Here is a 24,025-nt window from a genome sequence, read left to right as displayed (position 1 = left end):
GAGGTTAATGAAGGACGCTACTGGGCAGTTGGAGGCAGCCGCCCTCCAACATCAACGGAGTACGGCGGAGCGACGCTCACAAAAACGAGCGGTGCATCTGCCAGTCATCTCAGTCAGTTCACCCATAACCCCTAGATCTGTCCCGTGACCTCCAGGCAGCGAGCCTTTACCACTGCACGTGATAGGCCGAATGTGCACCTAGCCTGGCACAAGCGCCGTGTGGCGTCCCCGTCACTTCGTGAAGAACGGCAGCTGTGAGGCGCGCGTGAACGCGTGCGATGCCGTGCTCGTCCCACCGAAGTGATGGTGTGGTCTTTGGCGGCCATCTCGTGCTTGTGGCGGCTCAGCATCTCCTTGATCTCCAGCTCCTTCATGATCTTCTCCTTCTCCAGGTCCGAGTACTGCTCCTCCGCGATGGAGCGCGCCAGCTGCTCCGAGTCCGCCTTGGTCACCGTGATCTCCAGCTGCGCCGCCAGCGAGTCCCTGCCACAGCACGAGCGAGCGTCACTGCGTTACTACTGAACTGGTAGCGTCGCTCCTCGTCAATTAAGTCAATTAACCAAAGTTGTAATCGGCTGCTTATTTGTGATTGCTCTGTTTTCTTTAAAAATGGTGGCCATACTGACGAAATACCTTTGGAAGGCGGGATACCCCCCTACAGGTTGTGCCCAGTCATACGTGACTGATGATGATGCCAATGTCACCAATCCGCTAGCAGCACTGGCCGCTGGTCGAGCTAATGGCGAGCGCGCACGTTTGTGTGCGTATGTGTGATAAGAACGGACGTCGTGCGTCTGCCGCTCAGGGTTTTTGTAGTGCATCCGATCCATGGGTCGTGTGGCCCGTGGCCAGATTCAGCGAGGGCAAAGCCAGGTCGTAGACCTTGAGGAAGGAGTTCTACTCCACTCCTGAGAGGGCTGCTTGGGATAGTAATTGGGTATCCTAGCTGTACACTCAATGCTCTACAGGCTCGAAAGCGGTTCCTCCAAAGTCAAGCTGAACCACAAGTCCCGAGCGCTGAGCTCAACACTGACCCGGGCCCCCACGGCCACCTCCTCACCTCTCTTCCAGCATCTCCTGCATGCGCTGCTGCTGCTCCTTGGTGGTGTTCAGATTGTCCTCGCACTCCTCCTTGAGCTCCCTCACCTGAGTCTTATACAGCGTCTGCACACACAGCACAAGTCACTTCTATACTGATGCCACTGATACAACGCAACACAGCATGCGGCTTGATGTAACGTCTCAATGTGACCACATCTCAATCACTGTCCAGAAGCGGTGGCCATAATATTTTTGTAGAGAGAAAGAGGTAGTCAGAGGTCTCTGTACGAGTCCAAGCGTCCCTACGAGTCTGAGTATCTTTATGGTCACATCTTAACCGATCAAGTTGACTGGGGATGTCTTGGCTGCTGGAGCCCTGCCGGAGCTCAATCTCATCAGATCGAGGGAGCTGAGCAGGACTCAGCCAGGGCCTGCCAGGTTTAGGTTGAGAGGTGGCCAAAAGATTGCAGTGCAGCAATGGATTCTTGAATCCATTTGTGCAGAGCCCCACATTAACAGTACGGCCAAAAATCACCATAGTTTTCCCAAAGCACATTAGACATTGTTTTGACTGTTTCATATCCACATTTTATAAACAGTGAATGTTGGACGACCGGGTTGTGGATGAGGTTATTCTGTGGTTGTTGAAGCACGAGTTGGTATTATTATGAGTTCCTCCTCACTTGTGACTCAGTGACCGATTGCTTTAGGAAACAATAAAAACAAATAACCTATTCTATGTCTTCACTCCCATGTTATGCAGGTACATAATAAATGCCTTTTTATGGACTCGTTTGCATGTTTTGTATTCATGGTAGTTTAGCTTAATCCAGGCCATCCCTCCCCACGTCTCATGACCTGGGATAATTGATAGCCAGCGATAAAATGAGTAATGAGCAAGTATTAGTCACAGTAAATGGGCCTGGGCAGGACACGTGTCAAAACGGGATGGTGGTTGGACGAGACTGGTAACAGATTGCCAATCACAGGACAAAACCCATCGACCACCGTGGAGATGGAGCGATGAGATTAGTTCATGTGCGTGAGTGAGATAGGAAGCAGTGGCACTGGACCACGAGGGATGGCGACAGCATAGGGAGAGTCCTTCATCGAACAGTGGACAGATAATGCTTTATGGAAAAAAGTTACATGGCATACACTGTGTGTGCTGTTGAAGATAGTAATAGCCTCAATTACCAAGTGATCCTATTGTCCTCAAAGAGCCAAACCATGCTCAAGGAGTCACAAAACTATTTTCGTAAATTGCATGTTGATATAAACCAAAGAACCCTGGAGAAAACCCAGCACACATACAAAGGGATAAAACTCAAAAGGCCCACACAGATGGACTAATTTGCTGGTCATGTAGCAGCCCAGTGGGTTTGGCGGGTTCCCAATTTCCAAGCGTTCATCACAAGTGTGCAGACGTACGTCTACGGATGACAGTGGTCAGGCTCCATTCAGAGTGCCGATGGAATGCGGGCTGGGGTTATGATGCAATACAGTAAATCGCTCTTTAAATATCTATTACCTAAACCTGTCTGTGGAAATATGTGAAAATAGAGGAACGACAAATGGTGCTAAGGCTATAAGAGCCTCTGCACGTCATGACCCACCTGACAAAAGTTTAACTTTGGCTGCAAATGTCTAAAAATACCAATGCGAGTGTTTGTTCCATTTAAAAGATAAAATACTTACAGAGAAATACTGCTCGGTCTCCAGCTGGTCCTGAAGTTCACGCATCTGCCCGTCGGTCTCGTACCTCTCCCTGCCAAAGCAGTCACCAACATAAACGCAAGTGGTAAAAACGTGTCGGCGGCTCACTCGCCGAGTTAAAGCTGGTGGCAGAGGCTCGGGGTCATGCAGGTGAGTGAGCGAGCGTACGGGCGAGCGAGTGCGTTGCCGGGTGTCTGCGGCGGAGAACAGCGCGAGTGTTGTGCTGCGTACTTTCGCATATCGGCCAGCTGTTTCTCCAGTGCCTGCTTCTCGCCCATCAGCAGGTTCAGCTCCTGCTTGAGCGCCTTCTCGCTGGCGCGCAGCCCGCCCAGTTGCTGCGACTGCTGTTTGAGGTCAGTGGCTGTCAGGTGCCGCTTCTGGCTCTCCTGCTCCATCCGCAGTAGCAGGTCCTTGAGCTGCCGTCGACATCGATCGATCACGGTCAGAGCAAAGCGACGACAGCGAGATGCAGCCTACCGCTCACCGTCGCCTGTCGGAGGTGTTTAACGTCTCGGGGAAATGGCGACACCAATATTTCAAACAAGCACCTGATCATCACCGATCCCACTAAAGAACCTACGATGATATAATCTATCGTGAAAACAATGGTGCACATCAAAAGAATTCACACATGTCACGGCCGATCAGCCGACCACAACCTTCTTCAAAAATGGAAATTCAAAGCAAGCCCAGCATGGGATTGCAGAAACACAGACCAGACTATTAACCACACGGTAGCAGATAACTGTGAACTCCAAAAACTCATTGTAGGCATCAAAGCAATCCACTGCACATCAACTGAAGCTATTTCCGGTCTAAACCACTCTGGACGTCGATTGTGACGTTATTTATTCGGCCATATGCAAGAAGAACCATTAATCAGTGGAAAATACAGAATTGCAGTGCCTCTCCTCATCTTCGACCATGCCATCGCCGACTCACCTCTTTGTCGAGCTTGTCCTTGTGCCGTCCCAGCTGCTCCCCACGCTGCACTGCCTGCTTTAGGTCAAAGTCGAGCATGGAGCAGTGCTTCTCCGCTTCCACCAGCTGGCTCTCCGCCTTCTGGCGCATTGCCCGCTCCTCCGACAACTTCTTCTCCATCTCTACAAGCAGGCAAGCGTCGCGACCACAACACACGGCGCAGTCTTTCTCTGGGGAAGGCTCCTTTTAGGCAGCAGTTCCTCATCATCAGCCATGATCAATCCACAAATGGATAAAGGCCTCCCAAGACCGTCTAACTTTTGCAAGATCCTGCCATGTAACAATCTAGCTAGCAAAGTCCTCCTAGGCACTTTCCCCTGTCGCTCCATAATTATTCTTTACCATCGGCCATCAATCCCTCCTTCCAGTGATGTGTCCTGCCCAGGCCCACTTAGTTTCCTGCACAGCTTGACTGATGTCTTTAACATGCATTTGTGCTCCAAATCACACGAGCCTCTGTGTTGATTAGAGCACTGAGATAACTGGAATCCTTACCGATGGAAAATGATGGAGAGTGACATTTGTTTCACAGAGAACAGATGATTGGCACATAACCGAGATATGTTACATTCCCATGAGCGCTTGGTCTGCGTCTAGCCCAGCTGGGTGCAGTGCGCGCCTGTGGGCCTCACCATTCATGGCCTCCGACTTGGCCTCCTCGATGGATTCGTACTTCCGGTTTTTGTCGGCGATCCAGGCCTTGGTGGCTTTGTGCTCCGCCACCTCTCGCTCCAAGCTTTGCTGCAGGGTGCTCAGCTTGTAGTTGAGCTCTATCTGCACACTGTTCTTCTCCTGAAGGGTGGAGACAGGGGACATGATGATGTCAGTGTGACAGCCAAGGTCCGAGTCTGGTTATGCGACAAATCTAATTCTTCCATGAACTAGTTTTTTTCCCATTCCTTTTTTTAAATAGTTGCATTTTTTTGTCATACAGTTCTATTTGGCCAATTCGCCAAAATATTTTAATATCGTATAATAATCTTAAAGAAAAGTATCCATGAATTGAGCCTGGACCACCGCACAACATAAATGCAACACAGCTCTCGCTCTAAATGTGGTAGCACGCGGAATGAGTGCAGCTAAGATAAGACTGCATCTCCAGTGGCCACATTGGCGATTCAACCCATGGTGGTGGATTGTCAGGATTGGGAGCTGCAATTTAATTCAAGAATTCGTCGTTTTCTATCTTTTAAGTTTCCTTTTGACCTCATTCAGTACAATTTAGTTTGCTCTTTAACCTAAACAAAACACCACCTTTGGAAGAGGCAATAATCCGATTCCCACAGGTGCAAGTCGAGCAAGTGTTGCAAGACTCAATTTTAATTAAGGCAGACGCATTTTCACACACAGGATCTAGATTTGCCAAATTTGAAAAATCATATGCAAATGACTCAATTGGAATGTACATAGCCCTGAAAAAGTCATGATAATCAGTGAGCCTTTCTGAGGTAAACAAGCTCAATAATAGGAAAACAAAAATAACCATCGCAGATGCAGCAGCCACTCTACAAGAGACAATCATCAGTTCACACAAGTTTCTACAGGCTCGCCACGCAAAATAAATAACAGGTTCCACGGCTGGGTTAATGTTTAACACAATAAAGGTGCTAAACTAAGCTGCACTGGCAAGTTCGGCTTATGTTATGACTGCAAGTGACGAAGCATTAACCAGGGTTACTCTGTTTAAACATTAAACTGCTTCTCAGATCCTTTTTAAAGGACACTAGACTGCCTCAACAGTGCAAATTAAATCCTGAAGAGGACACGCATATTTCACAAACCTGCATCTCTGATCGCGCTCATGGTTACGGCCATGGGAACCGGCGTCCACCAGGAATCTGGTGTCCACCAAGATCCCAGCGTCTGGCAGGTACCCAGTGCCTACCAGTCACCCATTGTCAACCCATTACCCAGTGTCCACCGTGAGCCCAGTGGCCCTCAGGGACAGAATGTCCACGAGGCACCACTGCTCAGGGTAGAAGGGGGTTTCCTCACCTTCTCCACATTGCTGAGTTTATCTTGAAGCTGCCGTTTCTCAGCCTCGGTCCGTGACACAGCAAGTTTCAGCTCCTTCACCTCGTCCTGCAGGGAGCTGATGCGTGCTGTGTACATCAGCGTGCACGTGTGTGAATGTGTGCGTGTGGTTGTGCAAAACAAGTAAAGAGCATTTTAAAAGTCGCGTTCCTCATTCCTCGACGTTTCTCTAAGAGATTGTAAAACGACACGTAAGGTCACACTCTCCCTCTACACGTTCGCTCCCTCACCTGGTACACGGCATTTTTAACGAGCATCGCTCTCGATATTACGGGGGTTTGCATTCCTAATGCAAACCGGTCGATGTGATTTCCGACAGCACGGTCAGGCAGCGGAGTTGTAAGTGCCACATCTCGGATCACGCTGGCTTCGTGTGCGCGAGCGAGTGCCGTTCGTGCCTCTCAGACCCACGCCGTCTCCGCACACACAGCCGTGTCGACAATCGCTGCCATATAAGACGAGCGCCGCCCCCTCAAGATTACTCCCGAGACGGAGCCGTCGCCGCTGCCCTGCCTGCACTCTATGTAAGTGACGGCCAGTAGCAACCACGGTGGCGTCTGTCCCAGAGCATGTGTTTGGCTGCATACACTGGCGCCTGTTCACGAAACAATGTTTAAAAATGCCTGAAATGTAGATGACACTTTGTGAGAATATACATTTCATTTTTATATTTAACATACCCCATTTAATTTTTCCTCATGCTAATCTGCATGCGCCGATGACGAAATCACATGCAATGCAGCCAATCTCAACAGACCTCGAAAGCTAAGCAGGCTTTTTTAAGGACTTGAAAGGACTTAGATGGGTGACCAACAAGCAGAAAAACAGGTATAATAGGCTACTATAGGCCTGCATTTCAGCAGAAGGCAATGAGCAAATTCCACGTTTGTACCGTACTTCTACGTGCCAGCGTATATGCTCCCCCCTTCGCCAACCCTCCTTGAGCAGCATGAAGTGCAGTAAAATAACCTTCACGACCCACAAGGCTTGGGCAGGCCTTCATCCAGCAGTGGATTGACAAAAGGGCTGCCTGCGTACACATTCGATATTATTATTCACTTGGACGTTTTCACGAACATGCAGGCAGGCACTGGCGTGGCTTGCCAGCTGGCATTTCTTACCGCACACCCTTGTAGGGGCACACTGCCACTTCGAGGCTAAACATACCAGCACCGGGGGGACGGGCACTCGCTATCTCAAGATAGAGCCGTCACGTGGCAACTGCGCTGAGCACCGCATGGGAAAGTGTCACTTATCTAGAATAAGCAGGATCACTGATCGCCTCACGAATGCCACGGTTAATTAATTAACACGCAGAGTGAATGTGTAGGCAATGAATTTGGAACACCAGCAGCATGGGGAGTGATACACTACAATAGAGGAGGACCACTCAGCTCTTTATTTGAATCGCATGGCCTGGGGTACTACAGGGCGTCAAGACTAGAACTAGTCTTCAGTGGCTACGTTGGGGCTCGTGCCGAGTATCCACGCTCGTGCCGAGTGTCGAGGCTAGTCAGTTGTGCAATATTCCTTAAGGACCCTGTCGTTGTTCTCTGTAATATTGAAGTTTTTATCTTTGTTTTGTTGTTGCTGTGCTCACGCACCACGGATCTCCCTTATAACCGAGCAACTGGTTAAACGGTATCATCCGTGTAACATATAAAATAAACGTAAACTTAGGGCGAGTGTTGGGGGCCAAGGTTAGGGCTCGTGCCGAGTATCGAGGTTAGTGTAATGTCAAGCCTCGTGCTCGCTCATGCCATCGGCAGCAGCTGCGCCTTGCTCTCACCCTGCAGGTCGGCATTCATCTCGGTGCCGTGTGTGCGGTCTCTCCTCTCTGTCTCCACTGCAGCCTGCAGCGTCAGCACCTCCTTGTCCTGGCGCAGGCGGGCCGCCTCGAGGCCACGCATTCGCTCCGACAGCTCTCGGTTCGCCGCCTCCAGGGCGCTGGCCTGCTTTGCACCCTCGGCCTGCGCCTTGCGTGCTCGCGCACCGGCCTCCGTCTCCGCGCGCAACAGCGCTGTCGACTCCTCGAGCTGAGGGGCGAACGATGGAGTCACACGGACAGACGCGCGAGGGATGAGACCGGGGTGCCAGGCCTGTGCCGTGACTCTCAAACACACAGCCAATTTAACTTTTTAACGCTTTTCAATTTAGGATGACTATCTGTCTGTTGCTGGCGTCCCAATAACTCTCATAAAGATGATACAATATACATGAAATGGTAGTTAAAACGTTGTTTTGAGGGACCAACACAAAGAAAAATGGCCATATTGATCAAAGGGTTGCTCAAAACTTGGCGATAAAAACACAGCAACAATTAATAAAGATTTGCGGCCAAGGCGATAACGTCACATACTCCCCCATGACGTCATTACACGTGATGTCATCTCAAACTCCACATATATACAGTTAAAAACTCGTCGGTTGCTTTTCAATGCCATAGAATGCCGTGTGGTGCTGGTCACCGATGCGCCCGTGGGGAGCGAGAGTGCGTGCCTGTTTCTGCAGTTGAGTGACCCTCTCGCTCGATGCGTGGGAGCTCTGGTTGCGCCGCTTCATCTCCTCCAGCTGCTCCCTCAAGCTCGCCACTGCAGCACAAGAGAGGAGAAGGGGGTGAGGGTGGAGGCGAGCTGGGCCAGGGCAGTGTCAGATGAGAAAATAAAAAAAGAGAAGACTATGCAGGAGAAATGTTCAATGTGCGCGGGAAACGTCAGCGCCACGTTGCAGCAACAAAGCACTGATGCGCAACATAAAAAGTGCCCTTACAACACCGCGTTAACTTGCGGCGTGGACATGTGGTCTCTGCGTTACGGCCTTAGTAACAAGGGGGAGGGGGGGGGGGGCACGAGAGCTGGGGGGCCGTGGGGACCAGTTGGGGGCTCGCCAAGTCACTGCTTTACAACAAGGGTAGAAAACCTTTTCCTCACCAAGGGCCAAATAGGACTTTCAAATACCTTTAGCGGGCAAACACATGCCTTAATTCCTTCTATGACCGCTTGTGGCCCTTGCAGTGAGCGATAATTGTGACCAAGCGGCCATAAACTTGATTCAAGAGTATTTCCAGTCTAAAATAAACACCCCTCTCGTACCAGAATAGTGCAGCTAAAATGCTTGCAGACTGTTTTGAAGTGGTACGCCTCATGTGGCTACAGACCATAAGCATTTCCCATTTTAGGCTTTCACAGCTGTACCGATAAATATATACCCTTGGCATGGACCAACTGAATCCATAACAATATCGCTACCAATGTGTGAACAAGCCGTATAGTTCCCCACCCCTGCCTTAAACCGTTCATCTTGCCGCCACCTCCTCCCAAGCTTCACCAAACCTAACCCTGACCTGTGATTTCCGACCCCAGCGAGTCCCACCTTCGTTATCAGCGTTGCGTCTCTTCTCGGCCTCGGCGTCCGCCTTGCGCTGGTTTTCCACCACTTTATGCTGTAAGAGGGCCTTCTCGCGCTCCATCTGCCGCGCCTGCACCTCCACGCTCTTGCGAGTGGCCGTCTGCACGGTGCCGGTTGCGCACACACAGGCACGCAAGTATTCTGAAAAAAGCTATATAGCTCAGTGGGCCTTACCTGGTAAAATAAAAAAAATGTATACACGCACACACACACAGCAAACATGCTTGCGCACAGACACGTGTGCATTCAAGTGTAGACGCACGCTCGCTCAGGAGCACACAGACATGTGCTTGCAAACGAAAGAACAGAGACACACACACGCTAGCGTGTGCAAACACAAAAAAAAGATAAAGACACAGATCCCCCATATAGCCTTAGCAGACTGTTGGGGCAAGTGCTGTTAGCACCATATCCAACGGCCTTTGTCTCCGGCGTGGCAATGTTTACACACTACACCAGGTACTCATTTGAGGCTGACTCGACCATCTAGGCCCAAGACCAATTCAGATATTCTCGTCACTTGTGTTGGCCATGAGTGGGAATTGATCTTGGATTGCCGGGTTAGTAGCACAGCATGCCAACCTCTACACTACCGCTCCACACACAAAAGACAAAGATCCCCCGTCTAGCCTTAACAGACTGTTGGGGCAAGTACTGTTAGCGAGCGCAACACACACACGTACAGACATGCACACACGGGCACGGCAACGCACACAAGACACACACAAGACATAGGTACGCAAGCACACAGGTATGATCATACACAGCAGATGTAACTTCTTGTGCAACTTTAGTGGCAAACAAATGCAGTAAACTTGCACGCCGATTGTGAAACAAGTGCCTTTCAAAGTAAATAACAGAGCGACGGGCAGCAATTATGGCCTATTTCATACCTCTTCATCAAGCTCCTTCATGATCTTTTCCAACCGAATGTTTGTGTTCCTGCAGAAGCAAAAGGTGAGAGGTCAAAATACTACTTGAAGCATTGTCCAGGATAACCATAACAAACATAACCCAAACCCATTGGGACTGGGGACCCATACACGGCCAACTTATCATCAAGGGCTCCATCCATGGAGACTCATGCTAAAACAAGACAATACAATTTGGTTTATGGGGCATTCAACTGCGACCGCATCTCCAGATTGATGCTATACAGAAGCACTGCAGGCCCTCAGGTGGGTGTGCAGGTGGACACGTGCAAGCAGGCGGGCGGGCGAGTGTACAAGAAGGTGGATGTGTGCACAGCTGGGTGTGTGTGTGCAGGAGAGGCTTACGGAGCCCCAATGTAGTTTCAGACCGGGGTGGTTCTGCAAGGATGCCATTTTCTCTGTCCGTCTGCTACAGCACAGGTATACGGAATTTCAGCAGGACCTAGGACCTACATCTCTGTTTTATTGACCTGTGCAAAGCCTATGATATCATCAATAGGCCAGGGCTCTGGGTTATACTTTGTGCTTTTGTCATCCCTAACCCACTGATCACAATCATAAGGGACCTTCATGATGGTGGGCTGGCCCAGGTAAAAGCGTTTTTGTTTCACTTTGGGGTGCGACAGGGACATCCTTTGGCCCCTACACTATTTTACATCTTTGACCACGTAGTTCGAGAAGATTTCCATGGCTGTATGGGAGGACTTTCCATATGCTACATAAACAATGGAAGGCTGATCGATGCCTGGCTGCGGTCAAGGGATGGCTCCCTATTGGTCAACCATGTTATGTATGCTAATGATCTGGCAGGTATGCAGGTGTGCATGTGGGCGGGTGAGCCATTCACCGATATTTCTGCTCCATCTCATCCTTCGCCTGCATCTCATTGTGCAGCTGCTCCTCCAGCTGATAAACCTTCTGGTGGAGTTTGTCAACCTGAACGAAAGTGGGCAGTAACCACGGTGACGCGGCATCACAGATGCACGGCGTAACACGAGAGAGGAACACGAGAGAGGAACACAAAACAGGAACTGGCACGGTGACACAACCATTATTACACAACCCATGGCCAGAATGGAATGGAAATTATATTTGAATGAAGTGACTGCACCGCAGGGTAGGGACGGCATTACGTTGTGTTGCATTGTGAGAAAAAGCAGCGGGGCCGTGCAAAATACATTCCGTTACGTGTAAAAGCCACAGGCAGTTTGGTGGAAAAATAAAATGTAGCAGCAAAAACATGCAGGAAATGCTTAAAGAATTCATCCCCTGAAGGTCAACTGTCAGCTGAAGAGCCAGCAAGATTTACAAAGGCAATTTAAACATATATGTCCCCTTTAACATTTATAACCATTATAAAACTATTTAAAGAATGAATGGCAATAACTCACCTCTCTATTGCTTTCCTAAAAGGAAATTAAGCAAAACAAAAAAGATGACATTAGCATGGCTTTATAGTTTTGACTTAAAACTTTCGTGACTGCAGGAATTCATATTCTATGGTTCTTTCGGTAAAGTCACGTATCTATCGATGTGACTTTACCGAAAGAACCATAGAATATGGCTTTATAGCTCAATGTTTTTCTTTAAGCATTCAAAGGTGATAAATGTGCAACACCACGCGGTGATTCTGCCGAAGCAGTGCAAAGCAGGAACTCGCCACACGCGAATCTCCACCGCGAGCACAAGGGGCACGCGAGCGCAAATCCTCGCAAACACAAACCCACACACGTCATGACGCGCAAAGAATAAACACGCAAGCAAAATGAATGGCGCCAAGCGGAGCGGCGATGGGTCTGCCGAGGCATAGCACGCAGCCGGGAGGGAAATGTCACGGGCCGAGCGGTGAGCACCCCCCCACTGCCCCAGGTTCTCATTTACATGCGCATACATACGACCTGCTTGCCTCAGCAACACAGATTCATGACCAAGGCAGAAATTAACTATTCCCTTCCCATGCGCTTGACACACACGCACGCACGGCCTAATTACCACACAGAAATGCTGTGCTGGACTCTTTACACCACTGGTTCGGCCACTCAATGGTCGGTGCAGCGTTAGGGGTTGGGCTGTCACATGCAGCAACTGTCTGCGAAATGTCTCACGTTGCAAAACTCCCACTTTATTAAAACAAGCTTACGCCTGGACTGTACTTGTGATAAGTAGGTGTGTGCAACAATTTCATCATCATTGCCCTTGAACTTTTACAACCCTTTATCGATTCACTGCTGGGTCATGGGCCTTCCAACGTTGTGCAGGTCGGTCGTAGGGTTTCTCTGACATACTTCACCACGCTGGTCAGTGCGGGTTGAATGTTGGGAATATAGACATTCGAGCATAATACAGTACAACATTGTATTTTTCTACACTGCCCAATGCTGAAAATGTAGCCTCACACCACCTATAACACCTGTTCTATGCATGATGGTGTTAATCCATCCAAGCACTAACCAGGCACATCTCCGTTTATCTGACGAGGTTGGGTGCATTCCAGGTTAATTGGTCACACGTCACTGCCCTTGTAAATGTGTTGAAGTGTGCGTGATGAGAATTCACGAATAGATAAGACAACACGAAGAGGTGTAACGTACGTACCACACTGCTTTGAAGGGGCTGGTTCATTAACGCGCGGTTCACCTCCGTGCCATTCACACTGAACAACCTGCAAAGACATGCGTCAGTAACGAGGTGGTCCCTCCCTCCAGTATGGCCGCTCCGTCAGCACAGCCCCAAAGCCTCAAGGAACCACTTAGTTTTCACACCATTCGCTACCATCCCCCACCTTGGCCACAGCATCCACTCCAGCACCTACTTGGCACTCCAGCTTAGTCAATATATTGGCAACCCTACTCACTGGTAGTCGCTGTAGTAGGTGAAGCCCACAAAGGGCAGCTGGTTCCCGGAAAACGCCTTGGGCACGGGGAAGGTCTCGTCCTCCGCCTTGTCCTCCTCAATCTCGTCAAAGTTGCTTGTGTCCGTGTCGCTTACCAGCTCTGGCACCACGGGTGCAGCCGCTGCAGATGGCACAACCAGGGATTTATTTCAGCTGGATTTGTCCAGGCCAGTGACCCGGAAAATATTTCAGCACTGGAGACACCACATCCAGTATGACTCTCACTATGGGCTGCAACTAGACAGTGAAAATCTACTCAAATCTGTCAGCGAACCAAAAAATATTCAGTGAGAAATTAAACTGCACAGTCACAACGCTGCCTTGCGACACACTCAAAGCAGGTGCAGCACGTAGCTATTGAGTGGACAGGTGATGCAACTACATCAGGTATCACAATTCCGAATAAAAGGAGCAGAAAAATTGGACGGGGCATGGGGGCATTCAATGGCTTGGGGGGGTGGCAGGGGGCCATTCAATGGCTTGCACCTGGGCCCATGTTAACGTGAACGTCTGTCCAATTTCAGGAGACAACAGATGCTTACTCACACCACCGCCAGTGTAATGACTGCACTCCGATTATTCAGGCTTGGCAGAGTTTCACAGTGCTTTGTAAAGACCTTCCATTCAGCTCCCAAGTGGCTATAGTTTACTATAAAATGTTGCAGGAGGTGAGGGCCAATGTCGTAAGGATGTGCTATCACCTCACCTAGATTTAGCTTCACCTGCATTTGTTCAATTGTGTACAGCGAGTTAAAAACAAATCTTGCTTTCAACATCACTCACTCTCCCTGACGTTCTCCCACGTCCACTGGTCGTTCTTGAAGAAGGGGTGTCTCTTGATCTCCCCAACCCCATTCCTCCCGACCCGCACTTCTCTGGAAGAAAAATAAACAAAATGTGAAAATATTTTCTCAAGCCTATAAAACACGCGCTTTCAAATATAGAGGCCTGAGCAGGATCTCACGAGGGCGGGAGCAATGGGGTTGTGCCCATCAGACTGGTGTCCCTCTCGGCACACGATACACACATACACACACACTCTCTCTCTCTCTCAAACGTGAGCTTTAAAAACATCCCGGCCTCATAATAAGCGTCACTCTCACCGCTTTGGAACGCGTTCTCACCAAAGCACGTATAAAACCTGTTCTCGAAATGTATACAGCAATCGGCTGCGTTTCCGCGGTGTTGTCGTGCCGCGATAAATGCACGTGCCCAAGCACGACGCAGGGCATGTCACACACAGCATCATAAATCACAAGCAAGAAACACCTATGTTACTATATGAACAGCAATGTAAGTCTCTACATTATTTTATGTTCCCTCCATATTAGTTGATTATAGAGTTGTACAGCATCTCTCGAGGCTCCTCGTGTTAAGACTCTAAACAAAGTTTATTATTAGAAAAGAAAGAGAAGCATCCATGTCTTTCATATTTTAAGACGTTCACTATGCCAACAACAAATATAAAAATAAATGGTGGCTGGATGGCGCGGTGGTAACACATGTGCCTCGCAGCAAGAAGGGCCTGGCTTCGATGCCCGATTTGGGCACCTTAGTGGAGTTTTTGTATGTTCTCCCCTAATCCGAATGTTTTTTGCCCGGTTTACTCCCATAGCTAAAACATGCGATGCCATTGGTGTTGGCCAAACATCCCAATGCATCAGGACTCTCTTTAAAATGAGACTTGAGATACTGTTGCACCAATTATTGAACCAGGAGATTAAATAACCGATTGAGACACAGGAAACAACATTGTTTGTTTTTCGAGGGCAACCTGGGTTAGAACACAATTTAAGAACACAATCTTGTTTAATAGATTGAAATTAAACAAATGTAGTTATGTGTGTGTGTATATATACAAGACAAAAACTGTAACAACAACCGAAACGACACACACTCACTAATAACGGAAGGAACAATGGCAGTACCGGTCGATGAGGAAGGCACAGATGAGATTCTTGGCATCCTTAGATATGTCCACATCATCGGGGAAGTTGAGGGCATTCTTGTGGTCCATGATCTTACTGTAGGTGCCGACGAGCGAATCCGCGTAGAACGGCGTGTCACCTGATCGCATGCCGCACGGACCCCACACGCACAAAGCGGTCACTCTCTCCGCACGCTCACCGTCGCACAACGTTTAACGTGTCGCCCTCCCCACGATTCAGTGAGCATTTCCAATATCAATCAGCAATTACTTTTTGGTCTGGTTTGTACTGTTTCGATTGTTGAATCTGGTTTATTCCGTCTCATTCATTCCATTAACGGAAACGTGACATTTGGACGAATTTGTTAACAATTTGCGATAATCATTTCTAATCGACTCTTAGACACGTGATTTAACGCGTGTTTCTTAAGCGTAGAATATATTTTAATAAATTAGGTAATACATTGTCATCACATGCACATCTATCATACACTATTAAAATCCTTAAAGCGCAAATCCTTTACGATTCTAATTATTGTCACAGCGGTGAGGCTGTGGAGACACAGTGGGACGCACCGACGAGCATCTCGTAGAGGAAGACCCCCACGGACCACCAGTCGCACTCGCGGCCGTAGTAGCCGTCCCCGCCCTGCGACTTGAGAACCTCGGGGGAGATGTAGTCCGGGGTGCCCACCGCCGTGTCGCACCGCACCATGCCCTCCTGCAGGCGCCACACGCGCAGGTACACCCTGCTCAGCCGGCTCGCTCACCCCTCACTCCCAATCGTGCGTGTCCCCGCTCGCCAAATACCCTCACCTCACCCGTGCGCACATTCACCCATGGCCTCAGATACTCTCGCCCACCAAATGCTCTCGCCGACCGCCTGTTCTGAAAACAGTGTGATCGAGATTATCAAGCCAGTCATAGCTGGTCCCAGTTGTGCAATAAAATTAACTGAGCACCAGCTCTTTTGACAGATTACATGCCATTCATAACTCCTGATTTGTCTGTGGCTTAATCATAAAGCCTTTACTAAACCTAGATATATTAGCAATGACACCACCACACGGGCCACGCGACCACGGGTCGGAGACGCTGCTGACATTTTAAGCGGCAGTGCCAGAAACGTGCGTCTGTGTGTCTGTGGACGGACATACGGTGTCCATCTTCATGCAGGTGCCAAAATCAGCAAGCTTGAGATGTCCGTTCTTGTCCAGCAGCATGTTGTCCGGCTTCACGTCCCTGCGACACACACAACGTGCGCGCATTCGCAGTTAGCTCGGATAGCGGCAAGTACTACTAACGACCATTCAGGAGTTAGCAAGGAGCTCTCGCTGCTGGAGCTAGGATATTCAGTTATTTGAGTAATTATCGATCACTACCAATTATCAGCTCGATTACTCAAATAATCGAATAACACAAAAATAGTTGGGGTAAAAAGTCTCGTCTCTTGCCATGTGGGATGCTGGACAGGAGGTACTGGGTGGGGATTGGTTGTACCATCGGCATCTTCAGCTGTGTCACGCTGGGCATGGCATGGAGGGGATAGCCACCAGTTTTAAAGGGGCACTGAGTAATCACCAGCAAAAAAAGAAGTGGATTATGTTCGTGAAGGAATCGACTTCATCGCTAATTGGCGGTGACATGGCTGAGCCGTAGCACGCTTACTACTTGTTGCAGAGGTTGTGGTTTGCGCCTCAGCAGCTGCTCTGGTTAATACTGTGGGTGTATTAACAATAAATATGACACGTCATTTGCTTCGCAGTGGAGGTTATAGATCATGATGCTAATCATGACATAATTTTAAAAAATAGGCCACGTGTGCCGGAATCACGGTTCAAATTTGAAATTTATTCGCAAATGAATTGGGTAAAATTACAAAGCAACATCACCCGCTCCTGTGAAACTCCTGCAGACTACCCTCACCTGGAAATACAGCACCTTTGTGATAGCCTTGCGCTCTACGAATGGCGGAAATGCCCAATAGAGTCATGATTTTACTTGATGTGACTAGCTGCCGCGTTATCCCTGCGCGAACCCCTGGCGCCGTCACCTGTGAATGAAGCCCATGGAGTGGATGGCGTCGAGGGCCAGCACCACCTCGGCCGTGTAGAAACGCGCCCACTTCTCGGGGACGTCGTAGTTGCTCATGAGGTTGACGAGGTCTCCGCCCGGCATGTACTCCATCACCATGTACAGATAGCGGTGGTCTTGGAACGCGTAGAACAGCTGCAGTGACAAAGCCAGCGAACAATAAACACCGACGCAAATGGAAATACGACAACGCGTACTGGACCGGGGGGAGGTGAGGGCTATGGGATAGGGTTAGTTGGCCCAAGTGTAGTAGACCACAGACTGGAGAGGGATGGACAGTGTTCACTCCCATCTCACCTGCACGACCCAGGGGCTGTTGGCGAAGGCCATGATGTCCCTCTCCTCCCAGAAAAATGCCGAGTCAGATCGCTTTGTCATCTCAAACTTGCTCAGCAGCTTCATGGCGTACACCTTCTTGGTGGCTTTGTGACGAACCTGCAGGCAGCAATCACGGTCAACCACCGCAGCCACACTCACCCATCCAATAGACAAACGTAACTCTAATTCTTTGGATCTTTCGTTAAAGTCACGTAAATAGGTTCAAAGAAAATAAAAACTACGACGTTTCAATCGCAACACAAGCGGTCGTCATCAGGAAAAGGGGGTTAGCTTCGTAAGGCAAACCGTTTGTAAAGGCCTGAAATGGGCGCAGCCTGATTGTCAGCAGCATGGGCGGGGCAGCTAATGTGATGTAAGTGATGGACGGTGACCGCGAAGGTGGTGGGGTTTCCACCAATTAAAGGGCTGCCAAGTAAAAGTTAGCATGTTAAATGTAAGATCGGTGAGCGGCCTCCACGGCAAGCGCGCTGAGGTGGCTATGCTAATGTGAGAGATGAGCATGTTAATGTGAGAGATGAGCATGTTAATGTGAGAGATTAGCGTGTTAATGTGAGAGATGAGCATGTTAATGTGAGAGATTAGCGTGTTAATGTGAGATTGCAGAGCCGCAGCCATGACAGCTCGGCGCGCCAAGGCAGCTGTGTTGGTGTGAAAAATGTAACCTGTAAATGTAAAATCGAAGAACCGCTTGTGTTGCGATCGAAACGTCGTAGTTTTTTGTTATTTTCTTTGAACCTATCTACGTGAAATTACCGAAAGACCCAAAGAATATGAATTCCTGCAGTCACGAAAGCTTTAATTCACAAATGTAACTCTGTAACAAACTATACATCTCGAGTCGACAACCACACATCTAACAGGTAGCCATACATCCTCAACTATGCATCTACATAATCTCGTGTGTCCTGTGTGTTGTGTGGTCCGGTGAGTGTCTAGTGTCATGTGTCATGCGGGTGTGTCCTGTGAATGTCATGTGTCTTGTATGTAGGGTTGCGTTCATGCCGTGTGTGTCCTGCTGCTGGTGCTGCACCGTGCGAGCGAGGCGTGCGTCGTACCAGCTGCACCTCGCCAAAGGCTCCCCGCCCGATCACCTTCACCACATCGTAGTCATTGGCTCTCATGCGCAGGTCCCGCACCTTCCCCACCGCCTTCTCGTCTGAAAACATTACACCTCGTTGGTCAAAATCCCTCAATCCACAAGACTAAGACAAATGTGTAAATGTACAGACTCAAAACGCACACCATGAAGGGGACCTGTGAGTGTAAGGACTACAATGCCTACGGTGGGGACAAAAGTTTAGAGTGGAGAGAACTCACCTTGAAGTCACAAGTATGTTACCTCCCCCAACTTCTCAAGACGAATGGATGCTGGATTAGACCAGGGGTCATGATCCTATCCTCCAGGAAGGGGCAAAAACCACACTTTCCTGTTTCTTGCCCCAACGCACCTCTGCCCACTGTACATCATAGGCTCAGCCTATGATCAAATCACACAGAATGCAGCCGATCTTATCAAATCTTGGAAGCTAAGCAGGCATGAACCTGGAAAGTTCTTAGAAGGTTGACCTCCATGCACAACAGGTTGCTATATGCTGTGAGTACAGCTTGGGCAGGAGAGGGCAATGCAATTAATTACACTGCTGCATTATACTTCATGTTCCCCTGTATACAGTCCCTGCCTTCAGAAACCTGCACTCTGACCAATGTAGTGAAGTATGGTAAAGAACCCCACCAAGACCCACACAGCGTGGGGAGGCCTTAATCCAGCAGTGGATTGATGGAAGTGCTGGACGCGTGGCACAGCTCAATGCTAGGCATGGTGTCGGGGTGACGACATAGGGAGTGTGGCAGAGTGCTGGAGAAGGGTGACCATACTTCACTAAGCCGGTCAGCGCTGACTGGGGACGATGAAGAGCACTCACATCTGTTGAGGAAGTTGTCGATATTCTTGTTTTTGCGAAGCGCGGGGAAGTCCAAATCTAGCACCAGCGCGTCGAGGCCGTCCTAAAAGCAAAACAAAAATAACGGCACAGACGCACACATATGGAAATTAATAAATACGTTACTCAGGAGTCAAGCCAGTGCACACAGGACGCATCCTCTCATTTTCACTGCTACTCTAGAATGTTGGAACATGAGACGCATTACATTTGCTGCCAGAACATTTCCCACAGAGACCGAGTTAGGGAATTTGGACACTCACGCCTCTGGTGATAACTACAAGGAGGACATCATTATTTGCCCAACTGGGTAAAACGCAGGATTCAGAATTTTGATAGGACAGGAACACAATATAGGCAACTACTGCCGTGGTGTTACAGTTAGCACACTGGTCTCGCAATCCAAGTCACCAGCTCAATTTGATTTCCCAGCGCAAAATAACTAAACTTCATTTTTTTACCAAAACTGAAAAATAAACTAAATTAACAACACTACTTCCAAATTAGCCCAGAGTGGTCATGACTCAATACTGCAGCCAGATCAGGGCTGAGATCAGCATAAAACCACATTATTAACCAAAGAGCAAGCAAGACTGAAAGTCCAAGTTCTGTGTAAGGTCTGAGTGTGGGATATATTCCAGCTATTCATGCCCATAACCAGCAATATGAAACGCTCCGCTCCGCAGGGCGGCCGCTAATGCCACGTGGACTAAAGAATCCAAAACTGAGATATATTGATTCACCCAACAAACAAGCATGTTTCTTACTCCCATCAACAAATAAAAATAAACAAACAAGACAGATCTTTATCAAAATGCAGGTCAGAAACCATTGACAAAGGCACAAAGATGGAAGTCTTCATTAATACTCATGTAGGAGCCCACTCACAGACATATGGACAGAAATATGGACAGAAGTCTTTATTTATATCCAGGTGAGTGCCCATTGACAGACACACAAAAGTATTTGTTTCCATGCAGGTGAGATTCCATTAACAAAGAGATACAGATATCCATAAGTGTTTATTTATACCCAAGTGAGGGCTAATTGAAAGGCATACACACAGAAGTGAGACATATGTTTGGAATTACACTGAAACAGTGGAACATGGATTAGAGAGCAAAAACAAGTTTAGGCCATCATGCTCCATCGCGAGTTTTAAGGTGCGCATCTGTGGCCGTCTAGAATGCTCTTCCTTCCGATATTAGGATGCCACTGGAGCTATACACTTTTAAATCTAGATTGAAAACTCATTTCTTTAGAGGTGCTCTTTGTGTATAGTTCGTGGGCTACGTAGGGTGCGAAATAAGTTAAACAACTTACATCCATAACATTACAAAGTGGTCTTGGACAGAACACAATAGCCAGTGTGAGAGAATAACTAAGGAATGGCAACCAAAGTATGAAACTCGCCCAAGAGGACAACCACCGTGGTGACAGAGCAATGCGTAGCAGCTAGTGACCGTGATGGATGGCAGCGACTTCGTGACACATCTACTCAGCAGTGGATAAATTATAGGCGACAATTAATTGACTGACTGAGGAATTGTGACATCCCTAGTTTACAGCAGCAGTGTGCGTTATTGAAGTGGACAGTTCTCCTCGACACGTGTTCCATCCACCAGCCACGCCGTGGCGGATCAGAGGCGGCACGCGGTGAACACCAACGCCAGGTGACGGGTGCGGTGAGCTCGCTTGGCAGCCCTGGCGCTGCAGGTCCCGGCTTGTCAGCACGGTGGCACGTGACCGAGAGCCACTCGGCCACACTCCGCTCAGCCGCTCGCTCACTCGCGCTCAGTCTGCTCATTGAGTAAAAAGATAAAGACCCCCCCCCTCCCGTGTAGACTACATGGGTTTTTGAGGCAAGTGCTGTTAGCAAGCACCTCGGAAGGTGGCGTGGCACACAAGTGGTTGGTTTGGCAGAGATGATCTCTGACACATCGGCTAACACTCACCAGCTAAGATGCATCAGCTAAAACGGACGAGCTAATTGTTACGTTACGATGTTAATCGTAACATTTAGATACCAGTTTAGCTCATATCGCGACGCAAATGTCAACAGCCCCAGGTATTACAGAGGCGAAGCTGTGTCAGCAGCCTCATGAACCAGGAAAGTTCAGCAGATGCCCCGTTTTTGAAAACACAATCTGTGGACAGTGTGATTACACAGCTCTTCGTAAATTGCAGAGGAATGCTTATCCAACACCATGCTTAAGGTGCTTCATAACTACAGGTGGCTAAGCAATACAGTGAGCAGCTTGCAATCAGAAGGTTGCGAGTTCAAATCCTGGTTGAGAGTTGACCCATCATCCCTCCCTCGGGGGTCAGTAAGAAAGTATCACTTTGTGGTGAAGTCAAGCGGTTGCACTAAGGAGAGACTTGCCCCGCCATCAAAATGTGGAATTTTCACAACTGGCTCAGGACTGTGAACAGGAGATGAGCACTGCCCCTATGCTCATGAGCAGGAAATCACTTTTAATGATTAAGAAATAAAAATAAAAAGCAACGTTTCGGGCAATGGCCTTCTTGATAGCAGGGTCATTGCCTGACCTTTCACCTATTACATACCTTTTCTTCGTTTGAGTAGTGTTATTAATTAACATGCCGAGTTTTTTTTTGTGTACCACTGCCAACGCAGAATCACAATTTTTTGTTTCATAATTACTGGACTCCTGACGACAGCATCTTGTGTTTGGCTGGGGCTGGGTGTTGCTGCGTGTGTGCGGCTGCCCGTCCATTCGTGCCCCAGCATGCAGATAGCACATGACACTCCTGCTGGTTCAGTAGACCCTACCCAATCGAGGTAAGACGGCGCTATGGCTGCCATTACGATTGTTTTACCCGCGAGCCTAAGTGCACGGCTACAGGAGAAGCAGCAGCTCGCTCGTTACATGGATCATTCATCTGAACAACTCGGCACCAGTGACTGTGAGCACCCAGCAACTTATGCTGGGTGCTCACTTGTGGCCAAGCAGCCGGAACCCACCAGCTAACACACAAAAGTGAACAAGCACCAATGGCGGAGCCAGGATTTTCAGGTAGGGGGGGCCACCCCTCCAGCAATGAAAAATGATAGAGGAGTTGTTAGTAAGGACTTGTCCCTCGCTTTTTATTCGACGCGTGTGCAGCGATGGCACAGCAATCGATCGAGGGTCGAATTCGAACCGTGTGTGATCGGCATCGCGCTCGCTGAAGGTATGCCTTCAGGGAAGTCGTGTACTGTATACGCAACTACGCACAATTCTGAGCCACTTATAGCTGCTTTGCCGTTACTTATTGCCAATTATGGACTCAGACTATTGTCCTATCATCTCATAGAGACACAGTGGCAGTGGGGTTCGCAAAATGCCAATTTATTACTAATAAACGTGCCACTCCACCCCCCCATTGGCTCTGCCAGTGACAAGGACCAGCTAACACACACGATCCAGCATGAACCACTTCACACACACCATATAGCATGCACCGGCAAACACACATCAATTGCCATTACCAATCCCTACAGAAGACACAGCAGGCATCTGCCATGCACCTCCCAGCAGGTATCAGCCAGTACAAACCATCAGGCAAATACCAACCAAAAAGTACCATCCAGCATGAACCAGAACCAAACGGCAAGTAACTTCCAGGACGAACCATTTGACATGAATCACCCAGCATGTACCACCTGGCACACAAGACTAGTACCACTCGTGCATCAGCACAGGCAAATACCACCAGGTCATGAACACAAAAACCCACGTCAGGTTTTTGAGGAGTAGCACACACAGCCATACCCACCAGCGTGAACGCCTTCTGCTCCACAAGCAGCATGAGGTTTCCTGTCAGCGCTGCACCCAAGCATCACTCAGCCAGAGATTTTCGAGATGACAAGGCAGGCGTTATGAGCATAACCGTAGCGCTTTGCCATGTCTTATATGCGTGACCTGAGTGAATATTTCATGTCGTGTGGTTTTTCAAAGGATTAACAACCGGTAACACCTCAGAGAGGGCAGTGATGGAGAGGGCTTATTTCATGGTTATTAATATATTATGAGCCGGTTACTTATACATTCATGTGTGAATTAGCATGTAAGAAATGATTGAACAAGGATACGGCGGTGGTGGCGAATGGCACAACCTTCAAGTGGCCATCTGCTGAAGCTACTTTCCGCTTGCAACTGTTTTTTATGGGAAGGAATTAAATACGAGGGCTAAGAGAATAATGGGACGAGTTTCATGGCTCTATGCACAAGCCCGTGCATCACATGCTTGCGGGCTGCACAACGGCGCCTCGGTTGCGATGGCACGAGGCCACGCAGCAGTAACAGTGCAATGGAGGAGATTCCAGAGACGGCAATCCACAAATGGCGCTGGGGTGGAATGATTAAAACAACACACGGCTAAACTTACAGACGTGACGGCTTCAGATTTACGCACGTCCGTCCACCCACACATGCCTTCAGCGATACATATTTTTAGTAATGCTGCTACAAACGATGCGAGTTATTTTTTAGGGGTGTAACGATTTACCACAAACCGCCCCTGGCGATTTTATTAAAAGTCACAATTCAAGGTCGCCATTAGATTTTAGAATCGTTTTATTTTAAACTGTGGCCAACATATCGGCCTCTAGTGGCTGCAGGAATGACACAAAACCATTACATCCAAAATATGCTAATTTAAAAAGATTGATACACTGCTGATTCGATGCAAGTATTGTGAACATAACCATTGATAT

At 48.7% G+C, this 24,025-nt stretch overlaps 1 protein-coding gene across 3 annotated transcripts in view; it reads right to left on the bottom strand.

The window, feature by feature from the left end:
- LOC133349111 (rho-associated protein kinase 2-like) overlaps positions 1-24,025 on the bottom strand; it is a 41,701-nt gene that overhangs the window by 9,740 nt on the left and 7,936 nt on the right. For 2 of the 3 annotated variants that reach the window (XM_061562304.1, XM_061562302.1), the window contains exons 3-25: positions 19,288-19,369; positions 18,421-18,521; positions 17,324-17,461; positions 16,986-17,161; positions 16,090-16,174; positions 15,509-15,653; positions 14,934-15,072; positions 13,789-13,880; positions 12,967-13,126; positions 12,708-12,774; positions 11,504-11,518; positions 10,960-11,048; positions 10,074-10,122; positions 9,145-9,280; positions 8,272-8,363; positions 7,562-7,808; positions 5,734-5,840; positions 4,371-4,530; positions 3,700-3,860; positions 2,989-3,173; positions 2,740-2,809; positions 1,061-1,164; positions 297-483 (exon numbers count right to left, since the gene is read on the bottom strand). In XM_061562304.1, coding sequence (XP_061418288.1) covers positions 297-483; positions 1,061-1,164; positions 2,740-2,809; positions 2,989-3,173; positions 3,700-3,860; positions 4,371-4,530; positions 5,734-5,840; positions 7,562-7,808; positions 8,272-8,363; positions 9,145-9,280; positions 10,074-10,122; positions 10,960-11,048; positions 11,504-11,518; positions 12,708-12,774; positions 12,967-13,126; positions 13,789-13,880; positions 14,934-15,072; positions 15,509-15,653; positions 16,090-16,174; positions 16,986-17,161; positions 17,324-17,461; positions 18,421-18,521; positions 19,288-19,369 — 2,787 coding nt within the window. The remainder of the gene's footprint in view (positions 1-296; positions 484-1,060; positions 1,165-2,739; positions 2,810-2,988; positions 3,174-3,699; positions 3,861-4,370; positions 4,531-5,733; positions 5,841-7,561; positions 7,809-8,271; positions 8,364-9,144; positions 9,281-10,073; positions 10,123-10,959; positions 11,049-11,503; positions 11,519-12,707; positions 12,775-12,966; positions 13,127-13,788; positions 13,881-14,933; positions 15,073-15,508; positions 15,654-16,089; positions 16,175-16,985; positions 17,162-17,323; positions 17,462-18,420; positions 18,522-19,287; positions 19,370-24,025) is intronic. The other variant, XM_061562303.1, reaches the window with a different exon arrangement.

The sequence above is a fragment of the Lethenteron reissneri genome, chromosome 29, assembly GCF_015708825.2.
Source record: "Lethenteron reissneri isolate LAM-NWPU_2019-01 chromosome 29, ASM1570882v1, whole genome shotgun sequence".
Classification (NCBI taxonomy): Eukaryota; Metazoa; Chordata; class Hyperoartia; order Petromyzontiformes; family Petromyzontidae; genus Lethenteron; species Lethenteron reissneri.
Note: the sequence above shows the minus strand (reverse complement) of the source record. Positions and strands in the feature narration are given on the sequence as shown.